The sequence below is a fragment of the Mandrillus leucophaeus genome, unplaced genomic scaffold, assembly GCF_000951045.1.
Source record: "Mandrillus leucophaeus isolate KB7577 unplaced genomic scaffold, Mleu.le_1.0 Scaffold415, whole genome shotgun sequence".
In the NCBI taxonomy this organism is placed as follows: domain Eukaryota; kingdom Metazoa; phylum Chordata; class Mammalia; order Primates; family Cercopithecidae; genus Mandrillus; species Mandrillus leucophaeus.
Window position 1 is genome coordinate 1,583,034 of NW_012104421.1, and position 12,164 is coordinate 1,595,197.

The 12,164-nt window shown below is 44.3% G+C and overlaps 1 protein-coding gene and 1 pseudogene across 4 annotated transcripts in view; one reads left to right on the forward strand and one right to left on the reverse strand.

Moving 5' to 3' along the window:
• SAXO1 (stabilizer of axonemal microtubules 1) overlaps nt 1-12,164 on the reverse strand; it is a 146,214-nt gene that overhangs the window by 124,072 nt on the left and 9,978 nt on the right. The window contains exon 1 of one of the 3 annotated variants that reach the window (XM_011992652.1): nt 8,790-9,163. The exons of 1 other annotated variant lie outside the window; for it this stretch is intronic. In XM_011992652.1, the coding sequence (XP_011848042.1) occupies nt 8,790-8,836 (47 nt within the window). In that variant the 5' untranslated portion in view covers nt 8,837-9,163. Of the gene's footprint in view, nt 1-8,789; nt 9,164-12,164 lie in introns of those variants that run through there. One more of the 3 variants, XM_011992654.1, reaches the window with a different exon arrangement.
• LOC105548576 lies at nt 2,837-4,107 on the forward strand (annotated as a pseudogene). Its single transcript, XR_001007409.1, has one exon. The product of XR_001007409.1 is annotated as a 26S protease regulatory subunit 6A pseudogene (transcript).

Consider the following 12,164-nt stretch of genomic DNA (forward strand, 5'->3'; position numbering starts at 1 on the left):
AAGCTTCTGGCACAATCTCCTGGCAGGCTCAAGTGCTCCGGTGGACATGATGTCTTCCATGTCTCTCTGACAGCCATGCCCTGCAGCAGAGGCAGTCTCACTCAACTCCAACACACCCTTTTCCTCCAGGGCCTGTGCTCCTCTCCCACCTAATCCTCACACCAACCTTAAGAATAAGGTATTGTTATCCCTACTTTACAGAAAGATAAAATGGTTTGCATATGCTCCCACAGTTAAAAAGTGGCAGAGCCAGCATTTGAAACCAGGCAGTCTGACTCCAGCTTCACTTTCCTCATTACTTCTCCATCCTAAAGCCTTCCTCGGCTACCCGCTCCCAAAGTGCCTCTCCCACCCCTCACATCCTACATCACTTGTTTTATTGGTCTCATTCATCTAAGGGTAGCTATTTCCGCCTCTCCACCACCCATCCCGAGACATGTCATCTTTCCAAATAAACTGTAAATCACTTGAAGGTCAGTAATAAATATTTTAATAGCGATGGAGGGAATGATGTTTAAAACTGCCCACTACAGAACAGAATTAGAACATGTTACTCTGAACGGATCCATCATCAGACTATAAGGTCAAATAGATCATATTTACTGCTGTAATTTGAATATGAAGTTATACTCTAATTTAACAATATCTGAAATACGACATATACCCATTTGTACTCATTTTATAAGGTGAAAGGTATTTATGAACAATTAAACATTAATTCTGATATCAAAGGCCATTTTTAAGGAGCATAACATACTTAACATGAAAAGTACATGAAATCTACAATAAAAATTCAATCTTTTTTTTTTTTTTTTTTTGAGACAGAGTCTCGCTCTGTCGCCCAGGCTAGAGTGCAGTGGCCGGATCTCAGCTCACTGCAAGCTCCGCCTCCCGGGTTTACGCCATTCTCCTGCCTCAGCCTCCCGAGTAGCTGGGACTACAGGCACCCGCCACCTCGCCCGGCTAGTTTTTTTTTTTGTATTTTTTAGTAGAGACGGGGTTTCACCGGGTTAGCCAGGATGGTCTCGATCTCCTGACCTTGTGATCCACCCGTCTCGGCCTCCCAAAGTGCTGGGATTACAGGCTTGAGCCACCGCGCCCGGCTAAAAATTCAATCTTAAAGTGAAAGTTTTTCTTTTTTTTTTTTTTCTTGGCATTTCTATCTGGATTCTGCTAAAGATAAGTCATCAGCAAGTATCTGTTAAAGGCTGTTCTTTGTCTCTTTTTTCCTTAGTCAGAATTTATGAAGTCAATTTTATTTAAATTAAAAATGAGAATTCTTCTTAAAACATGTAATATCAAACCAAGTCCTCAATTTTTTTTTTTTTTCCTTCCTCTTAATTTGTAACAGAGACTCTAAGAAAATAAAATCTAAGGTTAAGGAAATTTCCATCAATGTGAAGAAAATATTTTCCAAAATTAAAATAACAAGTTCCTCCCTGGTTAACATAGCTGATTTAAGTTGCAGATACATGGCTGCCCCTGAGATCACCTTCCTCTGCAAGCTTTGTGAAAGGGCCAAATCCACATCCTTTTCAGCAATTTTTGAGTCCTCTATGGGACTACCTTTTTTTATGAAATGCTGCACATACTACCAATGCTTCATAAATATTTCATGATACATTACCCAGTCCTGGAATTTCCTGCAAGATTGCACAAAATCTTTAAAATTGTGCACTGTAAGCCATAAAATAATCAGATATAAAAGTAAGCTCTATCAATCCCTTCATTAACAATTTTTTTACAAGAATTTTAGAAAAAGCAGTGTTACTACATTTTATTCTCAGGAGTAAGATTTGCTATTTATATTACTTTACTAAAAGGCTTTTAGAATTACACTTATTTTTTTATATCAGATACTATTTTCTCAGTTGGACAAGAGCCTTCTTATGGTACTCTACAGTCAAAAATGGCCCATTGTGGGAGTTGGGGGCACTAATTAAGTTGGTTAATGGATACAAAAATACAGTTGGATAGAAGAAATAAATTCTAGTGTTCGATAATACAGTAGGGTGACTATAGTTATAATTTGCCATATATTTCAAAATAGCCAGAAGATTATTTGTAAGGTTCCCAATACAAAAAAATGATCAATGTGTGAAGTGACTGATATGCTAATACATGTTATATGCATATATCAAAATGTCACTTGGACCCCAGAAATATATACAATCATTATGTATCAATTTTTTAAATGGTCCAGTGTGACTCAAAAATAGACTGGACTGTAAATTTTAACACCTAGCACAGTGTCTGATACCCAGTAAAAGATGAATAAAATTTAATTGATTGACCTAAATTGTGCCTGAAGCTTGACAAAACGTGTTCCCATATATTAAAATTAATCTCAATGTTTCTATTTCCTCATCTGTAAAATAGAGCTAGAGACCGCTAAGATCCCTTTCAGCTTTAAAAGGCTGATTAACATTTTACTTTATCTACAGCAGCCCTGCCTTGTGCCACCCACTCCCCACCAAACCATAGTTTCAAATTTAGTCATCTGGGAAAGAACAGCTCAATAGACTGAAAACATCCCCAGGGAAAAGACAGGCTAAAATCAAGGAATCGACTTTCCAAACTAAGCAATGCTTCCCATGTTGAGGGACTCACAGTAAGATATTAATATATGGGAAAATATTTTTTGAATTTTCAAAATACTGTAAAGATGGAAGGTGGTCTAATATTACAAAACTCTGGGCCAGGAGTGGTAGCTCACACCTGAAGTCTCAGCAGTTTGGGAGGCTGAGGTGGGTGAATCACAAGGTCAGGAGTTCAAGACCAGCCTGGCCAACATGGTGAAACCCTATCCCTACTAAAAATACAAAAACTAGAAGAGAAGATGGCGACGATGTGGGATGAGGCCAAGCAAGATGGAACTGGGGAGGAGGTGCTCAAGATGTCCATGGAGATCATACACACACACAGCTTCTGGACAGTGAGATCAAGATCATGAAGAGTGAAATGTTGAGAGTCACCCACAAGCTCCAAGCCATGAAGGACAAGATCAAAGAGAACAGTGAGAAAATCAAAGTGAACAAGACCCTGGTGTACCTTGTCTCCAACGTCATCAAGCTCCTGGATGTTGATCCCAATGACCAAAAGGAGGATGGTGCCAATATTGACCTGGACTCCCAGAGGAAGGGCAAGTATGCTGTGATCAAAACCTCTACATGACAGAGGTACTTCCTGCCTGTGATTGGATTGGTGGATGCTGAAAAGCTAAAGCCAGGAGACCTGGTGGGTGTGAACAAAGACTCCTATCCGATCCTGGAGATGCTGCCCACAGAGTACAACTCGCGGGTGAAGGCCATGGAGGTGGATGAGAGGCCCACAGAGCAATACAGTGACAATGGGGGCTTGGACAAGCAGATCCAGGAACTGGTAGTGGCCATTTTATTGTCAATGAACCACAATGAGAAGTTTGAGAACCTGGGGATCCAACCTCCAAAACGGGTGCTGATGTATGGGCCCCCAGGGATGGGAAAGACTCTCCTGGCCTGGGCCTGTAGGGCACAGACTAAGGCCACCTTCCTAAAGCTAGCTGGCCCCCAGCTGGTGCAGATGTTCACTGGATGGTGCCAGGCTAGTCTGGGATGCCTTCGCCCCGGCCAAGGAGAACGCGCCCTCCATCATCTTCACTGATGAGCTGGATGTCATAGGCACCAAGCACTTTAACAGCGAGAAGTCCGGGGACAAGAGGTGCAGAGGACGATGCTGGAACTTCTGAACCGGCTGGATGGCTTCCAGCCCAACACCCAACTTAAGGTAATTGCAGTCACAAACAGGGTGGACATCCTGGACTCCGCCCTGATCCCCTAGGGCCGCCTGGACTGCAAGATCGAGTTCCCAATGCCCAACGAGGAGGCTCGGGCCAGAATCATGCAGATACACTCCCAAAAGATGAACGTCAGTCCTGACGTGAGCTACGACGGAGAGCTGGCCCGCTGCACAAATGGCTTCAATGGGGCCCAGTGCAAGGCTGTGTGCGTGGAGGCGCCTATGATCGCACTGCGCAGGGGTGCCACGGAGCTCACCCATGAGACCTACATGGAAGACATCCTGGAGGTCCAGGCGAAGAAGAAAGCCAACCTACAGTACTACGCCTAGGGCGCAGCAGGCCAGCGCCAGAATCGCGGCTGAAGTGCGCAATAAAAGATGGTTTAGAGGCAAAAAAAAAAAAAAAAAAAAAAAAACGAAAAATACAAAAATTAGCCGGCTGTAGTGGTGGGTGCCTGTAATCCCAGTTGCTGTGGAGGCTGAGGCAGGAGAATGGCGTGAGCCCGGGAGGCAGAGGCTGCAGTAAGCCGATATCGCACCATTGCACTCCAGCCTGGGTGAGAGAGCGAGGCTCCGTTTCAAAAAAAAAAAAAAAAGTTATAAAACTCTGAAGGGTAGCATTTTTTCAATAACAGGAAATGCTGGGGATAATCAGATGCAATTGGAAGCATTATACTCCCATATACAAGTTATTCTATTCAAAACACTCCCCCACCATGTGGCTTCTGAAGTCAAGATAATTAAGTGGTACATTACTTTCAAAAAAATTTGTAGATGCTGGCCTTACTGTATTTCTACAAACCACAAATACTTTGCTTATTTGGTGCTGATTATGTTGAAAATAGAATATTATGACATTTTATGGTAATAATTCCAATCGCAAGATTTTGATAATCAAGGAAAGGAGTAGAGTGTTGTTAAGGAGGCAAAGCCTTGAGCTCGAAGCAGTAAAATACGTCTGATGTTTTTTAGCCCAGCAAAGCTCATTACAAAGTTTTACCAGTGGTTGGAATCTTTACATTTAGACATTTGAAACACTTTTCACTTTGTAATCTGTCATCTACTCCGAAAGGCATACCACTTTCCTGAGTTCTGCTAGACCCTAAACTCTAATTGCTCATTTTAGAAAACTTAAGATAAATCTATTTAAAAATAAAATAAAATCCAGAACTCCAAAGATTTTGCTTTTCCATTTAGGCTGATTTGTTTTAACCCGCAGTGAGAATTGATCAGGAAAAGTTTGCCATCTTGTGGCCAAATATAAGAACTTGCTCCAAGAGAGTCACCCATTGGTGGCTTTTCCCTAGCAGCCTTCGGCAGCTGCTCCTGCAGACGGACACCTTCTTATTCAGGCCTCTGAGCATCTCTAGAGCCCCCTCGCCAACACATACAATGTCCTCAAAAGTTAAAGTTGAAAGGACATTAAAGAATTATTTGCTCAAAAAAAAAACTTTGGAAGAAGAGAATGTGGGAGAGAAGGGGGAATAAATGTGCCTCTCTCCCTCCCTGGCAGCCCTGAGGGTCTCCACAAATCTCCAGTGATGCACTCAGGAACCCCGGTCTCCCCCTCCCACTCAAGGGCGCTGTCTCCGACTTCACACACTCTTGTCCTCCAGACTTTCCATCGCTTTTTCCCAGGACCTCAGACTGGAAAAGCCAAATACAGACTTCCACCGCTTAGAAAATACCTATAAAATTCCTCACTCCATCCCAACCAGTCACTGAGTGGATTTAATTAGAGTGGGAGAGATCAAGAGTTCCAAGATAATGAGACTCAAGATCAGTGTTGTCCAACAGAACTATCTGCAGTGATGGAAATACTCCATACCTGCATGGACCGGTATGGGAGCTACTGAGCACTTGAAAGGTGGCTTGTGCAGTTGAGGAACTGAATTTTTAGTTTTATTTAACTTTCATTTATTTAAATGAAATTGCCACAGCTGGCTACCATACTGGACAGAACAGCTCTAAATCTTACTTTCCTAACCCAGTCCAGCATGTTATGACCTTGACAAACAAAAAACGCAATCCATTCGTTCAAAAACATATGCATCGGCTGTTATAAAGAAAACAGTATGTTGCTGTAACACGATGCACACACAAAAATAGAAAATATCTGTTTTCCCAGCATATATATAATTAATCAAGGATATAAAGCATGCTGACGCATAATTAGAGGATGAGAACACAGGGAGCGGGGTTCTTCTTTGATGGGGAGCCACAGGGCTGGGTTAATGGGGAACTTGCAAGTGAAACAGGACCTTACAAGTCCAGCAGGAGGAGGGAACATAGGTATTTTAGAGAAAGGGCAAGGGTAAGGATCCGAGAGGGGAGATCCGCAGGTCCGCTCAGGATGCCAAGAAACCTGATCCAATTCAAGGTGCAGTTTCATGTAAGGGAATCATGGGAGAAAAAAAACTAGAAAGGTACTTTAGGACCAGTTTCTAAACATAAAAATGAGAGAACCAGGGGGGTTATAACGGGAATAAAAGGGAAGAGACCAATTAAAGAAAGATTATAATGGAGGAGGGACCCAGACTTTAGAAAAGACTCATATGTGCCAGGCATGGTGGCTCATACCTGTAATCCCAGCAATTTTGGAGGCCAAGGTAGGTGGATCATTTGAGGTCAGGAGTTTGAGACCAGCCTGGCCAACATGGTGAAACCCCGTCTCTACTAAAAATACAAAAATTAGCCCAGCATGGTGGTGGGTACCTGTAATCCCAGCTACTTGGGAGGTTGGGGCAGAAGAATCGCTTGAACCCAGGAGGCAAAGGTTGCAGTGAGCAGAGATCGCACCACTGCATGACAGAGTAAGACTCCACCTCGAAAAAAAAAAAAGAAAAGAAAAGAAAAAAGAGATTCAATGCTGTGGTTGAGGGAGAATAAGAGATGATTCAAAATTTTCACCCAGGGTGAATAGAAGATTGCTGGCACCATGAATGGGGCAGATACCAGAAGAATGTTTGAAGGTTGTTGAAGCTGAGATTAATGAGACAAATGGATCACCAAAGCACTTTGAGAAGGTGACAATGAAACTGGAATTCAGAAGACAGGAGAGACTATTGGCTGAAACCATGAAGTGGAGGAGAAAATACAGGATGAGGAAAGAAGAAAAGGAGAAAAGACACAAGAACAGACCCTGCTTCCAATGGATAGTGACTCCTTGGCGGGGACAGAATGAGAACAGAGTCAGAGAAGGAACACCCAAATGAGTCATACCCCTACTGCAGGGGCAGGAGGGAGACTTCTCACTACATATGCTCTGCACCTCTTGATGAGCATTCTGCCTTCCTACCTAGACTGCACGCTGTGCAAAGATGGAGATTATGTCTTATACATTTCAATCCCGATGCCTAGAACAATGCAGGACACAGGAAGGTAATGTAAAGGGTCCCAGGAGAAAGAAGGCCTTAGAGGCAGGGCATAGTGGCTCATGCCTGTAATCCCAGCACTTTGGGAGGCCAAGGTAGGCAGATCACCCAAGGTCAGGAGTTCAAAACCAGTCTGGACAATATGGTTGAAACCCTGTCTCTACTAAAAATATGAAAATTAGCCAGGCATGGTGGCATGTGTCTGTAATCCCATCTACTCAGGAGGCTGAGGCAGGAGAATCACTTGAACCCTGAGGCGTAGGTTGCAGTGAAGCGAGATGGCACCACTGCACTCCAGCCTGGGCAACAGAGCGGGACACCGTCTCCAAAATGAAAAAAAGAAAGAAGGCCTTAGAAGAAAAGGTTTTGCTGGGTAACATGTAGTCCTAGACTATACACTGCTCCAGCCCCACTTAACAAAGCTCAAAAGCAAGACCCACATTTGTACATGTTCTAGTTCAGTGAGTCCCAGTCCTAGCAAATGGTCAGAATCACCTTTAGACAGTTGGCAGGACCCACCCTGAGATTATAAATTCAACGGCCTGAGCAACTGATAGTTTTCAAACTCCCTGTGTGATTCTAATCAGCAGCCAGAGTTGGGAACCATGCATTGATGCCAGAGATGTAGAAGGTTGCTGATCCAGTTTGTAGAGTGCCCTTTAATTATCCACACTACTGATACCATTTTTATCTGCATGTGTCATATTTGCCCTTTTTTCAGATTTCAGGACACTAACATATTACGCACAGTCCATGTACCAGGACTCACGTACATGATCTTAACTCTTATCATAGTCCTATGAGGTAGGTATTGTTGGTACAGATGAGGCACCTATGACCGGGAGTTTATTTACCAATCCAAGATCCCACAATTAATGACAGCCCAGGAGAACTGACCTCAGAACCCTTTTGCCTGTTGCTCCTCTGCTGCCCACTCCCTGCCCCAGCCAAGCAGAAACCCAGCTGTCCTGGGAAGCAGGTAGAAGGAACATCTAAGAGATCATGTGAGAGACAGCAGACCAGTCAGCCCATGGGACTCTGACTAAAGCCCATGATTTCCCCCAGGACCACCTTTACTGTGCTTCCACCCAGACACGCTCCTTAAAGGTGAGAAGAGAGACCTGGCCAGGCCAGGCGACTGTGAAAGTAATGTTTTCATTATTCTCATTCAACTCTACGCAATGTGGAAACAAGTTTTACTAATACCTTATACTTCTTTGACAAAGTAACAATCTCTCTGAATGAGAAATTCAGTTACACTACAGGAATTCTCCTCCCATCCTATCACTTTCCCAAAAGGAGCAAGACTGGTCCCACTGGGCCAGGTGTTCTCCCTCCTTGGCTGACACTTTCTGGGCTTCAGGGAAGGGAGTGCAGGCTGCCCGGCCACGCCCATTTCAGCCTTCCTGCAGTTCTGAAGTGAAGCGGCACAGAAGGCCCAAAAACAGCCACATTTGCCAGAACTGATGTTGCATCTGCGGGCACAATGCTAGTTGACAAAATTGTGGCCTAAAAATCGTGACAAGTGAACGAACCCACCGTGATGCCGCCTGATGAAGCAGCTGGGGGAGGCTTCCCTTCCTCGGGAGTCTGAAAGCCCAGGCTCCCCCAGCCTTGCCCTGAGCACAGCCACCTTACCCGCAGGAGCACAGTTCACAGATGCACTTTGTCTTCATAGCGGCCATCCCGAGGCCCTGACGTCCCCTCAGAGCATCGCCAGCCGCAGCCGCCGACTCCTGGACCCCAACCACCTGGCTTGGGGCACGCCCAGGCTCGAGGGCCTTGGCAGGTGTTCTGCTTACTCGAAGGAAAATTTAAGTGGCCCTTTTGCAATGTCCTGTCGTCTGTTGCCCTCCTGGAGCTGGCCTAGCGCGAGGGAGCAGCCAGGGAGACCTCACCCTGCATGCCACCGCCCCGGCCTCCGCAGCCCACACTCAGGCACCTGGAGCTGCTGATTGGGCCCCAGGAAGCTGTGGGGTCCGTGCCCAGGTAGCCTCTGTGATGTTGCCAGGACCAGGAGGGGCACACCTCAGGTGACAATTACATCACAAGAGCCGCTTGTGAGGTCGGGAAGCTCCCGGCAACTCACTGGCAGGCCCAGGACGGGGGTTCCCCAGTGGACCTTGGAGAAACCTGGAAAAGGTGGAAGTCACTAGAAAGCTTCTGGTGCAGTAAATGGTCACACGTGCAGAAAAGATGAAAACTCCCTCACCATCACTTTGGGTGGCATTTGCTGTCTCTAGGATCCATGGTGCCCCCTCTTAGGGGAATACAGCCCTTGACTTCCAAAAGGCTTGCCTTGAATAGGGTTTCCAGATCTTCCTGTGGAAACCTAAGCCTTCGGCTTCAGATGTCTGTCAGAATTGCTCTCACCCACAGACCTGCGCTCTGGAGAACACAGCGGTTTAAGAGAGCCCAGGCCTTCTCTGCTCAGGTGGGTTCTCAATCACTTCTCCAGGTGCTGGTAATGATGCCTTGAAGCAGACGCGCTCAAATTTTAGTGGGCATCAGGACCACCTGGCTTGATGAAAACCAGATTGCCAGACCCCACCCCCATAGTTTCTGATTCAGTGTTTCTAGGGTAGGCCAAGGACTTCTATTTCTTACAAGCTCTCAAGTAATGCTGGTTCTGCTGGGCCAGGGACCACACTTTAAGAACCACAGCTTTTGAGATTCCTTTACACCCCCTGAAATAGTGTTTCTTCCGCTTACCTGGTCCCGAGCGCACACCCCCAACCAGAAGGCTCCCCTGCATCAAAACCTCTAGTCCAGGAATCTAGCTTCAACAAGAAGCCAGGTGATTCTGGTCATGAAGCAAGTTCCAAAGACACTGCTCTGGCCAGTTGTTTGGACTTAAACCATTTTGGCTTCCTGCTTATGGGAAATGGGAACTTAAAGTATTGACAATCTTTATGCTTGTTTTTCTTTCCTATGCTTCCTAACTCTTTCCATTCATTTTAGTGAATGAGTCAGTCAGAGGCATCTTGGACTGCAAGACACTTCATATTCAGACGGTTTTTTGTTTTTTGTTTTTTTTGGTTTTTGGGTTTTTTTCTTCAATATTAGGCTCTAGAATAGAGGTCAGCAAACTATTGTCTGCAGGTTGGCCACCTGACTCTATCTGGCCATTGAGCTAAGAATGGTTTTCATATTTTTTAATGGTTGAAAAAATTAAAATAATACTATTACATGACATATGAAACTTACCTAAAATTCAAATTTCAGTGTCTATAAATAAAGTTTTGAATTTTTTCAAAAAATTTGTGTAAACATTCCTGATTTTGCCTCTCGGCCCACAAAAGCTAAAATATTCACTATCTGACTTTTTACAGAGAGAGTGTTCCAACCCCAGGTACAGAAAGTCAACAAGGTAGATTCAGACAGGAGCAAAGCTTATTGATCATTCTTAAGAACAGTGGGTTGGGAAGCTGCTCCTTGCCTTCCCAGTAGGAAGTCAGAACGCTAAAGGGGAGAATGGAAACCTGGCCAGACAAAAAACAGGTGGGAGCTGTTGGAAGTCAAAGCAAAGCCTGCATGCCATCCATCGCCATTGACAGAGAACATCACAAAGTCCTCACAGAGGAAATAGAGTGCTGGACACCAGCCTTCTCTTGATGGCTGCCTAAACATTATCCATAAATCTTTCAGCAGAATGCCTGTTCATTCTCCCTGCCATTCAAACTGCCCTTGTGGGTGGCCACCTTGTCAACAATCACGGTACTCCCTACTTCCCCTATCCATGCCCTCAATAGAGGGTAGAGATCTAGAACGATGAAAATGGTGTGGATAAAAGCCTCAACAATGATATATCCAAAGATGCAGTGCTAGACAGTAGGGACAACCTCCCCTCACCTAGTTACACTTACTGTCCATTTTTTGTTACATCCAGCCAACCTTACCCTGACCCATCTGATATGGTTTGGTTCTGTGTCCCCACCCAAATCTAATCTTGAATTGTACACCTGTAATTCCCACATGTTGTGGGAGGGACCCAGTGGGAGATAGTTTGAATCATGGGGGCGGTTTCTCCCATACTGATCTTATGGTAGAGAAGAAGTCTCATGAGATCTGATGGTTTTATCTTCATTTTTTTCTCTTGCCACCCACCATGTAAGAAGGGTCGTCCGCCTCCCACCATGATTCTGAGGCCTCTCTAGCCATGTGGAACTGTAAGTCCAATTAAACCTTTTTATCTTCCCAGTCTCAGATATGTCTTTATCAGCAGCGTGAAAATGGACTAATGCAGTAAACTGGTACCAGCAGAGTGCGGTGCTGCTAAAAAGATACCCAAAAATGAGAAAGCAACTTTGGAACTGGGTAATAGGCAGAGGTTGGAACAGTTTGGAGGGCTCTGAAGAAGACAGGAAAATGTGAGAAAGTTTAGAACTTTCTAGAGACTTGCTGAATGGCTTTACCCAAAATGCTGACAGCAATATAGACGATAAAGTCCAGGCTGAGGTGGTCTCAGATAGAGATGATGAACTTGTTGGGAACGGGATCCAATTTTCATTTACTTCTTAATATGGACATCTTTGTTTAGTATTCTCCCTAAAATTTTTTAGTAAAATTAATACATAGTGGTGCTGCACAATTTTTATTCTGTAGCCTTATAACTCACCCAACCCCAAACTTATTGCTATATACCATCTGAAAAGCAACTCTTTACAGAACATTGTTTAAAGTGGTGAGATCACACCACTGCACTCCAGCCTGGGCAACAGAGCAAGACCCTGCCTCAAAAGAAAAAAAAAGAAAAGAAAATATTAGCAAACTGAAACCAGCAACATATAAAAAGGATTAAATACCATGACCAAGAGGGGTTTATCCCAAGAATACAAGGTGGTTTTAATATTGAAAAACCAACTGTGGTTAAATGTTATTGCTGGTGCGCTGCTTTATTTAATGTACTGTGGAACAAAATAAGGGTATTGTTGGGATGTGATTATGATAACTCTAGGCTTTTAGCTCTCCTCAAAGTTTGAGGTTAAAAAAATGTTAAAAGACGTGAGTTAA